The sequence below is a fragment of the Hoplias malabaricus genome, chromosome 10 (assembly GCF_029633855.1).
Source record: "Hoplias malabaricus isolate fHopMal1 chromosome 10, fHopMal1.hap1, whole genome shotgun sequence".
NCBI classification, from domain to species: Eukaryota; Metazoa; Chordata; class Actinopteri; order Characiformes; family Erythrinidae; genus Hoplias; species Hoplias malabaricus.
In genome coordinates this window covers 9,344,675-9,361,885 of record NC_089809.1, presented here as the reverse complement: position 1 = coordinate 9,361,885, position 17,211 = coordinate 9,344,675, and the positions used below count along the sequence as shown (strand labels likewise).

Here is a 17,211-nt window from a genome sequence, read left to right as displayed (position 1 = left end):
TCTGCTGTTAAATCATACCGTGGGCGACCGGATGTGCCACTGGAAGTTGTTGGAGGAATTATGAGAATATTGTTGCCTTGATGTCTTTGGCCCGGAGATTGTTGTAAAATGAGAATTAGACACTGATATAAAGAGTCCAAAAGAGTCGTTCATTCTCTCACCACAGGCCCTTCTCTGCGCCCAACTACACGTATGATGGACTGAATGGTTCTTGTGTGGTGCTCCAGTTCGGTGTAGTGTCTGTGTAGCGGGTCATCTTGTATGGATTCCACACAACGCAGGACATCACGCAAAAAATTACGGATATCCTCACTGTTACCAGAAATACGCAATGGCTGATCAAATATGAAAAGACTAATAAAAAATAATAAGAACAAATGTTTGTTCATCTCTGAAAAGACACAGAGCACAGGAATTAGTCATAAAAGATTGTACCCTGTGCTACACAGCTGAGTGTATGGGTATGGGAGGCCGTCTAGGGCAAATACACTGAAACACTTGCGCACACTACATTGAAACACTTGCACACTACACACTGAAACACTTGCGCATACTACACTGAGACAATTGCACACTACACACCAAATCACTTGCGCACGCTACACGGAAACACTTGCACACTTGTCGATCAATTCCAAAAATGGAAGCGATTCTTTGCCAATTAAATCCCAGATTTAGGCAGTGGATAATCTGGTCTGCTGTTAAATCATACCGTGGGCGACCGGACGTGCCACTGGAAGTTGTTGGAGAAATTATGAGAATATTGTTGCCTTGATATCTTTGGCCCGGAGATTGTTGTAAAATGATTTCTCTCACCACAGGCCCTTCTCTGCGCCCAACTACACGTATGATGGACTGAATGGTTCTTGTGTGGTGCTCCAGTTCGGTGTAGTGTCTGTGTAGCGGGTCATCTTGTATGGATTCCACACAACACAGGACATCACGCAAAAAATTACGGATATCCTCACTGTTACCAGAAATACGCAATGGCTGATCAAATATGAAAAAACTAATAAAAATAATAAGAACAAATGTTTGTTCATCTCTGAAAAGACACAGAGCACAGGAATTAGTCATAAAAGATTGTACCCTGTGCCCCACTAGGGGAGGCCGTCTAGGGCAAATACACTGAAACACTTGCGCACACTACATTGAAACACTTGCACACTACACACTGAAACACTTGCGCACACTACATTGAAACACTTGCGCACACTACATTGAAACACTTGCGCACACTAAACTGAAACACTTGCGCACACTACATTGAAACACTTGCGCACACTACACTGAAACACTTGCACATGACACATTGAAACACTTGCGCATACTACACTGAGACACTTGCACACTTGTCGATCAATTCCAAAAATGGAAGCGATTCTTTGCCAATTAAATCCCAGATTTAGGCAGTGGATAATCTGGTCTGCTGTTAAATCATACCGTGGGCGACCGGATGTGCCACTGGAAGTTGTTGGAGGAATTATGAGAATATTGTTGCCTTGATGTCTTTGGCCCGGATATTGTTGTAAAATGAGAATTAGACACTGATATAAAGACTCCAAAAGAGTCGTGCATTCTCTCACCACAGGCCCTTCTCTGCGCCCAACTACACGTATGATGGACTGAATGGTTCTTGTGTGGTGCTCCAGTTCGGTGTAGTGTCTGTGTAGCGGGTCATCTTGTATGGATTCCACACAATGCAGGACATCACGCAAAAAATTACAGATATCCTCACTGTTACCAGAAATACGCAATGTTTGATCAAATATGAAAAGACTAATAAAAAATAATAAGAACAAATGTTTGTTCATCTCTGAACAGACACAGAGCACAGGAATTAGTCATAAAAGATTGTACCCTGTGCTACACAGCTGAGTGCATCTTCTCTCTCTCTCTCACACACACACACACACACACGTCATGTTTAATATATATACGAGTGTATGTGAAGTGTAGTGCAAATGTTTCAGTGTGTACTGTGCACGTGTTTCAGTGTAGTGTGCGCAAGTGTTTCAGTGTAGTGTGCGCAAGTGTTTCAGTGTAGTGTGCGCAAGTGTTTCAATGTAGTGTGCGCAAGTGTTTCAATGTAGTGCGTGCAAGTGTTTCAATGTAGTGCGTGCAAGTGTTTCAGTGTAGTGTGCGCAAGTGCTTCAATGTAGTGCGTGCAAGTGTTTCAGTGTAGTGTGCATGTGTTTCAATGTAGTGCGCAAGTGTTTCAGTGTATTTGCCCTAGACGGCCTCCCATATATTTGCCCTAGACGGCCTCCCATAGTATTTGCCCTAGACGGCCTCCCATAGTATTTGCCCTAGACGGCCTCCCATAATCGAGTGCATTACTGTGACCCTGTAAACTTTGTTTGCACTCTTTACCCCTGTTCTTCAAATGTCAGGACCCCCGCAGAGCAGCTATTAATTGAATGGTGAATCATTCTCAGTGCTGCAGTGACACTGAAATGGTGGTGTGTTAGTATGTGTTGTGCTGGTACGAGTGCATCAAACACAGCAGTGCTGTAAGAGTATTTAAACAGTGTCCACTGTCCACTCTGTTAGACATACCTACAGACGTTGTTTGTAGAGACGGTAGCTGTTGTGTTGCTACACAGTTTGTGTTGGTTGTCCTCTAGTCCTTCATCAGTGGACACAAGACACTGTTGGCTGGATAGTTTTGGTTGGTGGACCATTCTCAGTCTAACAGTGACAGAGAAGGCTTTAAAAATTCAAGTGTCTGATCCACTCGTACGAGCATAACACAAAATATAATATCATTACAATGTCAATCATACCTGCTCTGTGGTGATCCTGTGGGGGCCCTAACCATTTAAGTAGAGGGTGATATAGGGATAAGAAATGTATGCACAGAATGAACAACTGTTTGTAAACTACAAAGTACTATTGTATATTCAGTGGAGGTGATAAAATGGACAATGAATGTAGATACAAAGTATAGGTGTTACTAATCCAATGATTGTTCAGAGTGTGTTTGGTGTGTGTGTGTGGCACTGTTCAGAGTGTGTTTTATGTGTGTGACTCAGTAAAGCACTAGACAGAAGCCATATAATGTACATACTTGAAATCTAGCTATAGGGCAAACTGTAAGGGTCCTAAAGGTTTGTAATAGAACTGGAGATAATGTTGTGGTCCTAGCTATGCAGCTGTTAGTACCTACCAAAAGTGCTCTTAGAGGCCTCTTAGGCTCACTGATGTGCCTGTGTATCCAAAATGAGCCCGTGTAGGCCGATCTCATTGAAGAACTGTAAAACCAGTTCCTGAAAAGTTGTCCTGGCTCTAATATAAATTTTTAACGACACACAGTGCAACTTGCTGTTGGGGTCCGTGCTTATTTGACCTCAGAACCCACCATTTTGGAGATGTTCTGTCCAAAACATGACCATCACAATTTGGCCTTTGTCAGTTGTTCAGCTCCTTAGACTTCACTTCTTCCAAAACATCAACTTCAAAAACACAACTTTCACTTGATGCCATATTTATCCCACTAACAGTTGCCAATGTGAGGAGATATTCAATACTATTTACTTTACTTGTTTTGCAAGGGTGGAGCTCTCCAGTTAAGCTTTATCAGCAGGTAAGTCTTGAAAAACGGGTGGAGATGGGAGGGTGGGAAATAACTGCATAAAAGTGTAGGCATTAGGGAGATTTTGGGGGGAACCAACTTCTTAAAGTGCAATTCCATATAAATTTAATTTATAAACCTATAAAGTTAATTTATAGATTTAAGCGGTGGCCGAAGATGGACAGTAAAATAATATAAAATAAAACTCTGCCCCATTTATTTCAAAAGGGCAACGTTCAAATTTCCTCCAATGAGAGACCGCCTCTGGGGCGACGTCATTCATAAGTTGTCTGTTCGCAAGGGGGCTGAGAAAAATAAAAATCTCAACAACAAGGTCAACATGGGGAAGCTCGTGGTTCTGTCCGTTTTGGTCGTAGTTTTAGCCGCTTTCGTAGGAGAACGACTTATTGCGTTCAGGTTTGTGGCTTTTGACGGTTGGGAACATTTTGCCTAAAATATATCGTCGCTTTTTGCAAATAAATGCTCACAACGGGTTTATTTAATCTTCAAGGTCTGTACTTGACTTCTGTTAGTGTGACAGTGTTGAGAAAGCTGTTTTTCAAAGACCAAAAAAGCGTTAAAGCTTTTAAAAGTAATATAGTGGACGGTTTAACACTGTTTTAAAAAGGTTGAGACACCATGCAAAATGACAGTAAATCATTATACAGTTGTGTGCAAGTTGTTTACCTATATCTGATTGGAAATAATACAAGGACACACTAAGAAAGTTCTTGGTTTTAAGGAAAATATTTGTCTCTTTTGAATCTCATGCCAACAGGTTGGCACATGGTCAGGTTTACCACTGTGTTGCATAATTTTCATTTAAATAAGTGTTTAGGAACTGAGGAGCTTAATTGCTGAAAGGTTGAAAGAAACGTTTACCATTTTTTGCTTGTTATAGCATTTCAGCTGCTCTGTCTCTTAAATATATATTACAGCTGGGCGATATGGACAAAAAGATCATAAAACAATGTGAAAGTGTCAGTTTTATGTGTTATCTCAACCTCATATCTCTCAATATACAAATGAAAATCAAATGTCCATGTATATTTAAGACACAGGTTTTCATTGTCTTAACTTTTCCCAATAATTGTACATTGCACAAAATTCAGTTGTAAAGCCAAGCTAAAAAAAGATTTAAGAAAAACATTATTATTTATCAAAATACAGACTGAAGTACATGAGACATTACTTTATTAACTTAGACCTACAGTGTCTGTAATAAAGTGCTTTTAAGAACAGTGTAGTCTTCGGCTCTGTGCTTCCAGTGTGGACTTCTGGGAAATAGCTCGTCTGCAGACACGCACTTTTAATCTCCCAGTTTTCAATAAAATGGATAGTCACGCTCAAATAGGGCTCACAGGTGCGTCTTAACCGTATCTGTTGTCAAGGCAAAAAAAAGGTTTGGTCTGTTTGACTTAAATTTGCATGTTGAAATGGCGACTGGGCAGTTGGTCTCGTGGGTCAGGAGTTTAATCAACCTCTTGGAGCCCTTTTTTCTGTACTGTTGAGACGGGAGCATATATATTGCTCTGCAGTAAACTACCGTCTTAATAATACCACGCCACTGCGTACATTTCGTAAGGCACAGTATTGGCTAATGAAGCTTGCAATGCTGTCTGAACTGGTTTAGGAGACTACTGGGACGTGAATGCTTCTTAACACCTGTAAGCAGCACTTCGGAGTTTAACAGCTTCGTACAGAGGTTTGGCTGCTGTTGTAAATGGTGAAATGAGCTGGTAGTACTCCCGCATTTTCGGCATTCCCTGCAGATATTCCGTTTCTGTTCCTCATCTGACCGGTCAAATCAGAACCATTTCCATATTACCGAACCACTGTTTTTCTTTTTATAGACTGACTCCTTTTCACGCTGTTACTCGCCCCTATTGTCTGTGGTGTGAGATTACTGTCAAAAATAAGTGTGCATGCTCATATACTTTCGTACATAAATATTTAATTTGTACACAAGTTTTGTACGAATACGACTTAAAAATATATACGATTATAAAGACTTGCACATACGACCTGAATGATTACGTGTACGACTTCTAGATTACGAACAAGAATTGGAAAGTGAGAAAACACTGTCAAAAATATCACTGGACTCAGGCAAGATGCACAGAGCAGAAGACCAATCGATTCGATATAGTGCGCATGCGTGGTCTGCTGCGTCTTGTTTGGAACTGGTGGTGGCGGCAGGGTCCGTGTACATTTTATTAGCTTGGTTCTTGGACTGAACGGAGAATGGGAGAAACGGAAAAAAAATCCGGCTCATTTATTCATTTTCAGTTTGAACACACTAAGACGGGAAAGAGAATACAGGCCGTGTTTTGTGTACGGTTCGTTATTTTGATTAGGAAATTTGAGTGGGCTTAAAGCACCCTTTGCACCTCATTAGTCAGTCTGAGCGATCACCTTTTTTTTTAGCAGCTCTCAGCAGTTAAAATAAAAGTCCCAAACTCTTAGACTCTCTGTGGACACCCATATATTTTCAGTTTGTGTGAAATTAAAGACTTGTATGTATACTCTGTTTTAACATTATAATTTAACATGGGGTGGGAGGTTGCATTTTATTTTAAATGAGTTATAAAATCATCTTTAAATTAAATTTCATGAAATTGACTATGGTTTGCCTGCTCATAGAGTTTTAATTATAGATAATAAACATGGGAATGTTTTTTTCCCCGTGTTTTATCTGCCATTATAATTCAACCAGAGAAAAATGCATTGTGTTATATTTTAGATTATTATTATTATTATTTTAATGCTCTAGGCACATAAGCTTCATATTGCACAAGTAGGAAAAATTACAACCAAACAAAATAACAGATTAAAACAAATGACCAAAATAAAATTAAATACAATTTGGATGATATAAATAAAAGTTTATAATTCTACACACTGGTGGTTCCAGACTTTCGTTTTTCATAAATGTTCTTCATAAATGATCATGCTCTATAAGGTGGAATTTTGAAATCACATTCATACAAAATGCACACAAAACAGACTTTTGTGTACAAATTAAAAATGTATGTACATGTTTATTTTTGACAGTAATCTTAGAGAGAGAGAGAGAGAAAGTATGGAAAACCAGGTTGCTTTAATAGCAGACTTCAGTTCATTTGCATTGTTGGGTCTGGTGCCTCTCAAATCCTTCTTGACAGTACCTCATAGATTTTCTGTGAGGTTTAGGTTATGTGACTTTGCTGGCCAGTCAAGCACAGTGATACTGCAATTATTAAACCAGATTCTGGTACTTTTGGCAGTGTGGACAGGTGTCAAGTCCTGCTGGAAAGCGAATAAAGCTTGTCACCAGCACCATGGTATTCTCTAAATTTTCAGTCCTTTTCTCATTGGCCCAGGTGGAATTTAATTATATTTTAAAAATCTTTTAAAGTGGTCATATAATGTATGTGACTTTTGCATTTCAAACCAGCATGATACTGAGCAATTTGCATGTTCAGTTAGATATAATTTCAATTGATCATATTTAGGGGTATGTTGTATTCATAATGTGTGTCAATATTTGCCAATGTGGCACTCTAATCACTTTTGAAAAGAACATGTTAGTGATTATACTGTTGCTCCAGTTAACAACAGACATTTTTCTCATGTATGAATGCTGCAGGAATATAACCTTGGCATTCAGAGAACTGACTAAAAAACACCTTCCCAACTGTCAGCTGATTGAAGGAATAGGTGAGTCCAAGTATAAAAGAAAGCACAGAATCACAAACGATGTGTTGACTCTTTCTATTTTTAGTGATAAATTAACTAAACAACATCTGGACACCAAACTGAAATTATTAATGGAAAATAATTTGTGAAATAATTGTTCATGTTATATGTGGGACTGAAAGAAATGTTGTGGTGTTATACCTGAAGTGACATAGCAACTTTTAGAGTTCATCTTTAGAGATTTTATTTTGTTTTAATAAGGTATTATAATTTAGATAATTAAAGAAGAATCGTGTTAAACATACTATACAGCCAGTGACTGGCATTGCATTATTTTATTGAGAACTTAAGAAACTACAAAGCAATACATTTGGCAATCTCATCTAATGATCAATGAAAAGCTTTTTCATCTTTTGAAAACATTATTTTCAATAAATCATTGCAATGCCAAGCACTGGCTGTATAGTTTGTTTATTATGTTGAAGTATATTTCCCATTGTAACTGGGTTTTTTTAAATTAATTTTTCATAGCCGTTTGGCATTTCTAATAAAAGTAGTTCTAGTTTATAAAAGTAATTTATCTTGCAGCTTATGTCAAATTCCTTATAGAAATGTCTATCAATTCTGTGGACATTGTCATGGTGCTCAGTCATGCAAGACCAGGCTCCTGTCTCTCTGAATGAAGACAGCAGCTGTATAAAATTAAAAATGCATGGTATCTTTATCTTTCTTACAGATTTTGGTTCTGAGGATGTCTTCATACTTGAAGAAGGACTAGCCTTCATAAGTACAGTATGTTACCCTTAACAATGAATTTACTGTTTTATATGTTAGAAAATGCACAATTTATCCTTTGTTAGTATTAATACCATGTAAATGAGCCCCCAAACAAAGCGCACTGCAGAATTACCCTGGGTGTAGTGATATTTTCTTAATTATTGTAGTTTTGTTGGTTACATTTAGCTCATAATGTAGTTCCTGTATTTATATAATTCCACCAGAAAGCACACAGAATTTTGTGCTCATCACATGTAGTTTTCTCTTATAAAGTAGCTTAGGTTTATTATGTTTAAATTCAATACAGGGATTGAAGTACCCAGGCATGCCATACAATCCAGATGCCATTGGAAAAATTCTTCTTCTAGATCTACACTCTGGAGTGCATCCTGTAGAGCTTAACATTAAAGAGGACTTTGACACGAGTTCGTTCAACCCCCATGGAATCAGCGTGTATACAGATGAAAGAGGTATTGGAAACTAAATTAGAACCATACTCAGGTATAGTATCCACACTTGGCACAATGATTTTGCCAAAAATAAGTGGTTACTGGCTTCACATGTTTTAAAATGTGTTTATATTAGAGTATATTAAGACTCCTCTAATGCCTGGCTCACAGGATTTAAAAAATCTTAACTGATGTTAAAAACGTGAGACCTCCCTTGCTCCTTCCTCCCTCAAGACCACTGCCTCAGTTACAGCACTCTTGCTCGTTTCAGACTCAGCCTGGATGTAAACAAACCAATGTGGATGCTGGTGAAATAATCCCAGTTGAACTCTGTTTGGTTGATCATCTTTCAGGCCTGACGTTAACGTGGCGTTTCACACCTGAGAGTCAGGGTCCACATGACAGGATTCTGAGTCGTAAATATTGAACATGTTTGATATTTACTATTCACAATCGGAGCGGCCCTGACTGCTTTGGGAGAAGATTGGTGGAGTAATGATTGGATTTTAGACTCCCACACTTCAAGATAATCGTATATGATCACCCAAAGATCGGGACCTTTTGCAATTGTCGGGAGGATTGAATCTGCCACAAAATCGACCCCGTTATCCTGTAGTGTGAGCCAGGCTTTACACATCCACACCACTAGGTATTAGGATGACGGTTTCATAAGGTAAAGAAGATTGCTGCTTGTTTTAATTACTAAATCATGTTCATGTGTCCTTTTACAGATGGTTCCATATATTTGTTTGTCGTGAATCACCCCCACGGCAGTAGCCAGGTTGACATCTTTAAATTTGTTGAAGAGGAAAACGCTCTTTTACACCTGAAGACGATAAAGCATGAATTACTGCATCAGTGCGTCTTGGGCTTCTCAAATTTGCAATATATATAATTTTACAATGAGCACAGCATCTAGCTCCTCCCTTAGAGAATATTTATTACATTTTTAAATTTCTTTAGATATTCTTTAAATGACCACTAGGTGAGATTTGATATGAAAACATATATTTTTGCTTTTGGGCTCCCCCTACAGTTGCAAAGGTGTAATTTACCTTTATAGCACTGTTTTAAAATCGAGGGGACAGCGAGGGGTTTTCTACCCTCCTCCAAAAGTTACATAGTGCAGTTTCTGCAGTGCTGAGCTTGGCGCTTGAAGCCTGAATGACTCTGAAGACACTAGGTATAGGGGTGTGTTTTTGCAAGTGTATCACTTAAGTTTGTTTGTTTATCTCCATCATTTTCATGGCTTTGATCAGGCTTTGTTTATTTGGATATATTGTATTCAGACAATGATAGATCACCACTAATCTTACAAGTTAATAAAATAATTAGTTAATAGAAATTAGTAGAAGTTGTAGCATATATTTTTGCATTAATAATAGTAAATTTGTTGTACATGAATAGAATGTTAACTACTTTTTATTAAGGGTGGTAAAAAGTAAAACATGAATAATATGTGCGTAGTTGTATACTGCAGGTTTGGTCATGTTTTAGACTGATCATGTGGGTAAATGATTGATTTTCCTAAGGTTTTTTCTCTGTAAATTCTTATTTTTCTCAGTGTTAATGACATTGTAGCTGTAGGATTGGAGAGTTTTTATGCTACCAATGACCACTTCCTCAACACTGAGCTCCTGCAGAATCTGGAGGTCCTGCTGCAGTTCACCTGGTGCGATGTTGTTTACTACAGCCCTGAAGGAGTTAAGTCTGTGATGGGAGGATTTTCTTCTGCCAACGGCATCAATATCTCCCCTGACAAAAGGCAAGTCTCAGAGAAAATACAAGCTATATGTGATTTTAAGTTGTTTTTACGACAAAAAATATTGCAAACATGCAAAGAATAGAGCACAAAGGCATAAAATGAGACAAAAGAATTTATACAGAACACACAATTTTGAGAAACACACAGTTAGTTTATTCTTTAATGCTATTTATTCTTGTTTGCCTCCTACATGTTTCAACCATTTGGACCACTGTAAAATATGAAAATATCAAAGTATGATATCTTACCATTTACATTGATAGTTTACATTATGCATAACTTACCCATAGCCATTCCAAAGTTTTTCCAGCAGGGGGCATTATTCACAAGCAAGTCGCTTATGAAAAACTGATTCTCCCTTACAAAGAATGGAGGCTATAATAAAGGCAAACTACAGTTACAGACCGTAGTCTTCTTGTTTCTCTGCATACTTTATCTCCAATTTCATTATGCTCTTCAATGATGAGAACCACCACAGAGTGGATATGATTTGGTTGCTTGATTTATCTCAGCGTTTAAGAGACACTGACATGGTGAAGGTATGTTATTTCGTGTTGCGCTGGAATGAGAGGATCAGACACAGCAGTGCTACTCAAGTTTTTAAACACGGCGTCTCCTCACTGTCCAATCTGTTGAACACACCTATCTCGTTTGTCCACCTTGTATATGTAAAGTCAGGGAGAGTAGCTCATTTGTTTCTGCACAGTTTGTGTTGATTTTCCTCTAGTCCTTCATCAGTGGACACAAGATCCCAGGAATTTTAGTTGGTGGACTATTCTCAGTCCAGCAGTGATACTGAGGGCTTTAAAAAAATAAATAAATAAATAAATAAAACTACAGCTTTGCTGTGTCTGATCCACTAGTACCAGCACAATGCACACTAACTGTCCACCACATCAGTGATACTGAAAAGCTGAGAATGATCCACCACCCAAACCATTCCTGCTGTTTGGTGGACTTGTGGGGATCCAGGACATTGAAGAACAGAATGAAATGGAGATAAAGTATACAGAGAAAAAAAGGAACTAGGATCTCTAATTTTGCAGCGTCCACCTGAATGATGAGATGCCAGTAAGCTCACCACACATCACCTTTTTCTAGGCTTTAAAATGTCAGAATAATCACTATTTCATTACATGAAGAATTGTTTGAGAATCTGACAGCCGGTTCATTTTATGAAGGTTTTGATGGGAAATTAAATGAGCAGTGAAAAATAAATTATTCTGACTTGAGTGCTCATTTAGATTTTGAACAAGAATGGAAGTGTTGTTGGAATTATTGAAAACAAATAATAGTCTGGGGCGGCACAGTGGTGCAGCAGGTAGTTGTCGCAGTCACACAGCTCCAGGGACCTGGAGGTTATGGGTTCGATTCCCTCTCTGGGTGACTGTTTGTGAGGAGTTGGTGTGTTCTCCCCGTGTCCGCGTGGGTTTCCTCCGGGTGCTCCGGTTTCCTCCCACAGTCCAAAAACACACGTTGGTAGGTGGATTGACAGCTCAAAAGTGTCCGTAGGTGTGAGTGTGTGTGTTGCCCTGTGAAGGACTGGCGCCCCCTCCAGGGTGTATTACCGCCTTGCACCCAATGATTCCAGGTAGGCTCTGGACCCACCGCAACCCTTACAAATAATGAATGAATGAAAATGAATAATAGTCTGATATTTAACAAATATAATTTTTACAACATAATTAAAATCATAATTTTTTTAATCTTTTTTTTTCTTTGGGTCAGGTATTTGTATGTGTCTGATATTATGAACCACAGTATTTCAGTGCTGGAAATCCAGAAAGACCACACACTGTCACGCGTAAAGGTATGTATATAGCCTCTACACACAAACACGGATTATCAAATTAACAAAAGAAAGTTTGAATGCCCCTGATCAGTTTGTGTTTAACCTGTTGGAGTAAATATACGTTAACATAAAATATGGCCTGTTCAATGAATATAGCACATTTATTGTTGAATTGTGTAGGTTTTTTCTTTAATTATTGCTTTGGTTTAATTTTTTCCAAAAACATGCAATTTGTAAAAGAATTTATACCAAAATGCTAATATTATCGTTATTATTTATTTTCCCTTTAACTGACCTCTATGTTCCATAGAGGTGGTCATGCTTTAAGAGTGTAGTACAGAATCTCTGACACACCTAGTCCTATATGTGATGTACATGATGTTTCATTACATGAAGATTACACTGAGAAAATGTCAGATTTTTGTGTGTTCTATGTTGAGGATGTTGCCACTTATTTTCACTTAGAAAATCAACAGAACATGTGTCAACTTATTTTCTTTTTGGGCAGGAAGTTGCAATGGGTTCTCTCTGTGACAACATTGAGGTGGATGCTGAAACTGGTGATTTGTGGGTTGGCTGCCACCCAAATGCTTTCAAGTTCTTTTTAAATGATCCAAATGACCTTCCTGGCTCTGAGGTATGTATTGAGATTAAGTAGTTGTACTTTAAGAGCATTACATAATTTTATATGCAAACATTTGCACCTCACATGAGACACTGGAACCAGAATGTAATTCTGAGTCCAAAACTTTACAAAAATGAACAAAATTCAACATCCGTTTGTGGTTCAGAGTCAGTGTGCACAGGCCTGCTTCTATCCCTGGAATGGCTCTTAGCCTAAAGGCATCTCTTAGCTGTCATAATAGATCTGGACAGTTAATGGCTCACCATGAATGGCGGAAAATACCAAATTACTTTGTGTTAACAGCAGTTTAAATGGTAGACGCAGTTGGCCTCACATGTCTCACACGTAGGAAGATGTGCTTTCCTGCATTGTGTGTGATTGGGGGAGGACTAAATAATGGCTGAACCAATTCAAACGAAAGACCAGACAAAGTAGCTATTATACACAAGACAAGATTAGAAATGCAGAAATGGAAATAAACCTTACACAAGAAAACTATTTCTTTATTTACTTATTGAATATTTTCATAGATAAATATGAACCAGTTTGTCTAAAAACCTTTAAACGTGAAACATATTTGAGTGCTGACAAAAACTAAGTTACCAACCTACTAAAGCTAATACTCACATGTTCGGATAATTTGGGACATCCACATTAATCCCTTTAAATCATGATTAAATATAACATTTTGAACAGGAAACCTTTTAATTGTGTCCATCAGCATAGAGATAGCCTCTGTGAAATACCTGGATGATGAAATTATCTGGTTCCGTTTGCTGTTATATTGTGATATACACCAACTTTGAGTGTATGACTGGGTTTTACCTGATCTCAATTTCTTTATTTTTTTATGCCAGTAGGGGGCAAAAAACTTTTTGCTCTGCCCTAAATTATTGCTACAAGGAAAAACACAATGGCTCATGAGCTGCTGAATGCTACATATGGGATAATGAATAAACTGGGCTCATTCTGTGTTTGTAAATGTTTATTTGTTTATTATAGGTTTTTCGTATCCAGAATATCCATTCTGAAGAGCCCCTGGTGACTCAGGTATTCTCAGATGACGGTAGTATGCTCATAGGGTCTTCAGTAGCTGCACGGTATGGAGGTAAACTGCTCATAGGAACAGTTTACCATAAAGCCCTGTATTGTGACCTCAGTTAGACTGGTCTGTGCCTTTTTTGAAGTTTCCAATTTACAACCAGTTGGGTAAAATACTGAACATACTGTGAATTTCTCTTTATAAATTGGAGGCAAATATAACCCCAAAATATATATATATTTTTAAAAACATCTGTATGTAATGATATGTTTAAAAATGATGTCTAAACCACTTTTAATAAATGGGATGCTGTAGAATAGCTCATGAGCTACACTTTCAGAAAAATTCTCACTGTGGTTGTACATTTAAGGGTATATATTAAGTACTTTTAGTTGGGGAACCTAAAAATCTACAATTAATATAGAATATGGTACAGTTAAGTTGTTGATTTCACAGGCACCATTTCATCACTAGGATTTACATTTTGTTGTATTACTTCACACAGTTCTATAAAGAAATCTTACAAATAATCACCTCTCCTTCTGGACAACAGAATATAATGTACCTTGGGCAACACAACTGGACCTAAAATGTACATTTTTTAAAAAGTACATTTACACTCTTTGTACCTTCCACCTAAAATGTTGGAACCATCCAGTAAGTTTGGGATAGCCTGGAGTTGTTTGTGTCCAAAAGCACAAAATCAGCATTCTTAAGCATTCTCTCAGCATCTTGTGGGGGGGGATAGTTTGAGCAGGTGTCAAATAAGCATTAGCTGTAAAATGCTTATTACAAAAGTCTGAGTTCACCCTCATTTAGTCGTTAAATTGCTTAGTGTTAACAGTTCACCGTCTGCTTGTCCAAACATGCATTAAGCACAGTCTGTTCTTGTTAGCCAAGCAATAATCTTGAGTTCAGATTGATCTAGCCTGAGCTTTAAGAAAAATAATTAGACAATCACTGCTTTTAAGCTCAGCATCCCTTGCATTTGGCTTGGCTACTAAATTGTAATCGTTGAAATAAATTATTTAATACCATTAGGTGTCATTAGGATGTTCAAGTACTTTTTTTTTTTGTAGCTTAGACTTTGTGAAATGGAAGAATAAAGAAAATATGATCTAAAGGGAATAATTAGTGTGACTTTAGATAAAATTGTGTTCAAAATGTGTTTAAAAAAATAATAATAAATTATATTTTTATTAAAAAAAAATAATAATAATTTCTTCCATACAGAAAATGGATGAATGTTGAATAGAGCAAATAAATACAAATAATGTACTAACATTTGTAGAAAGTATGCAATATTTGGAAAAACAAACATTTATTTTCAGATCTGCAAATCATCTTTAACAAGGGATATCCAAATTTTTAAATACAGCTGCATTTGGACATAATGTCTGAGTGAATAATTGTTATTTTAGAATAAATATCTAATCTAATTTTAAATACAGAGAATAAATTACTGCTCATTTTAAGCACTTACCAGAATTGAATATTTGAATATATGAATATTTCAGAATTGAATTTTTTCATAATAACAATAACATAAAATTATAAAATTGAACTTGGGCCTGTAACTTGTTGTTCTGCTGTCATTTATAAAAAAAAAAAAAACAACTTACACCAGCTAGAATCCCATATTTTAAGCTGGTTTATGTTTATCTGGTCACTCAGTATTGTCATGCCTTATGCTGGCCATTCCAGTGCCTGAAACCCCAGTTTTGACATTTGTTTTTCTCATTTATTAACATAATTTCACATTGAACACGCAAACAGAAATTGTATAACATTTTATGGAGTAAGTCTTTTCTGCATCAATTATCTGTTTGAAGATAAGGATATTTTTCACACGTTTACACGGTGTTAATGAAATGCCTATGACGAGCTTTGGTCAAAATACCACATCGATTAAACACCACAGCACCATACTTACCCTATCTAAAATGCCCTACTCAGATCAGCTGCTATCAGCTGATAAAAGTGATTTTTATGGGTTTTTTTTTTTTTTTTTTTAAAGGATTAAAAAGCATTGGCTCCCCAATGCATAGTGTAATTCACTTTTACAGCACTGTGCACTCTGCAGTAATGAGCCAGAATTAGCAATGACAGAGGCTCTATTCTCCCTGTTACAGGTCAGTGGGTTCTCACAATGATTTTGAACCCTTTTGATGATTTTAAGGTAAAAATACTGCCTAGTGTTCCTTTAAAAATATAAAATCAAAGCCTCATATCTCAAAAATAATGGTTTTAAATTCTAAATCAAACAGCAAGGTGCCTTACAATGTTTAATGTTTAACTGATTATACTTTATTAAACAATGAACCTTAGAGTTTATATTTTATCTTAAAAATAGTCTATATTTTAAGTTAAATCATTTACAATCTGGTCAATATTTAATCATTCTCTTTTTTGGGAATTACTTAGTTATATGAGAATTAAGTCAAAATTAAATAAAAAACCTGTCTTCATAATGACATTGTAAAAGCTTAAAACAAGCAAAATGCTGAAGTCACTTACAGGGAGACTTGCTAGAAACGGCGTTTTAAATTCAAAAGGTACAATTTAAGGGAAAAAGAATTCTATTGTATGTCTAAACGTATGCAGACAGTTCTACTGAGAAAGTTCAACTGCTTTAAGTTGCACCCATTCAGGACACAGGACTTCATATGCATGTGTGCGCACAGACAAAAAGCCCCTGGCCAGTAGACTGGGGCACTCTGAATTAGCCTGAGTACCAAGCCCAGTGCCATGTGTTGTTTAAGAGGAGTACAAAGTCCTTCAGACCTGATCTGTGGAGAAGTGATGGGGCAAAGGGTAGACAAATGCACATTGTCTGAACAAGCGATGAATCAGCAGGTGATCTACAAACTGTGATGGGATGCAAGATGCACTGTATCTAGTAATTTTGAGAAAGTTGATGGGCACTTTGTACATGATTGGTGGTTGATGTAATGTAGTGGGCAACACCACTGAGTCTAATGAAGCAGATCAGGGTTCAGTTTTTCTCCAGTAAGTGCACCATTATACTAATAAGAGTCTTTGGGGAAAGATTCCTAACACTACAATTGCCTGGGATATGTGTAAGAGGCTGTGCCAATTGCTGTAAATGTACAGTGCAGAAGTCTTAGGCATCTAAGATAATTATATATATTTAAACTAATGCCTTCTCAGTAAGCTTCTAGGTATTGGATGATAACCTCAAATAATACGGACTGCCACGAGGAGAGATTTGGAAAACGTTAAAACCAACACATTCACACACAGAATATCACCTACTGGAATAATGTCATTTGATTTTATTCTAATGTTGGGTGTTTGTTTTTAAGCAAATAAATGCTTACTGATCAGATAAATAGCTCTTTATATCTCAATCTCTGCTGCCTAAAACTTTTGCACACTGCTGTACATGTTTCAGATATACTTGCATGATGCAGTATATGAATATCTATGTGAAAATACAAACTGAAAAATATGCTCTTTTTTTTAATCATTTTTAGGGCACAAACACT

General features: G+C 37.1%; 1 protein-coding gene across 1 annotated transcript; it reads left to right on the top strand.

Moving 5' to 3' along the window:
• The first annotated feature begins 3,854 nt into the window (after positions 1-3,854).
• Positions 3,855-17,056, top strand: LOC136708447 (serum paraoxonase/arylesterase 2-like). The gene is made up of 9 exons (XM_066683013.1): positions 3,855-3,991; positions 7,203-7,273; positions 7,989-8,044; positions 8,337-8,499; positions 9,210-9,336; positions 10,043-10,243; positions 11,972-12,053; positions 12,544-12,672; positions 13,663-17,056. The coding sequence occupies exons 1-9, from the start codon at positions 3,915-3,917 to the stop codon at positions 13,822-13,824; spliced, it is 1,068 nt and encodes a 355-aa protein (XP_066539110.1). The 5' UTR covers positions 3,855-3,914; the 3' UTR covers positions 13,825-17,056.
• The last annotated feature ends 155 nt before the right edge of the window (positions 17,057-17,211 follow it).

Excerpts from the sequence above, each read along its gene's own strand:
- LOC136708447 (XM_066683013.1), top strand. The coding sequence starts at position 3,915 with ATGGGGAAGCTCGTGGTTCTGTCCGTTTTGGTCGTAGTTTTAGCCGCT. Across the intron at positions 3,992-7,202 it reads GAACGACTTATTGCGTTCAG|GAATATAACCTTGGCATTCA; the intron begins GTTTGTGGCTTT and ends TGAATGCTGCAG. Across the intron at positions 8,045-8,336 it reads GACTAGCCTTCATAAGTACA|GGATTGAAGTACCCAGGCAT; the intron begins GTATGTTACCCT and ends AATTCAATACAG.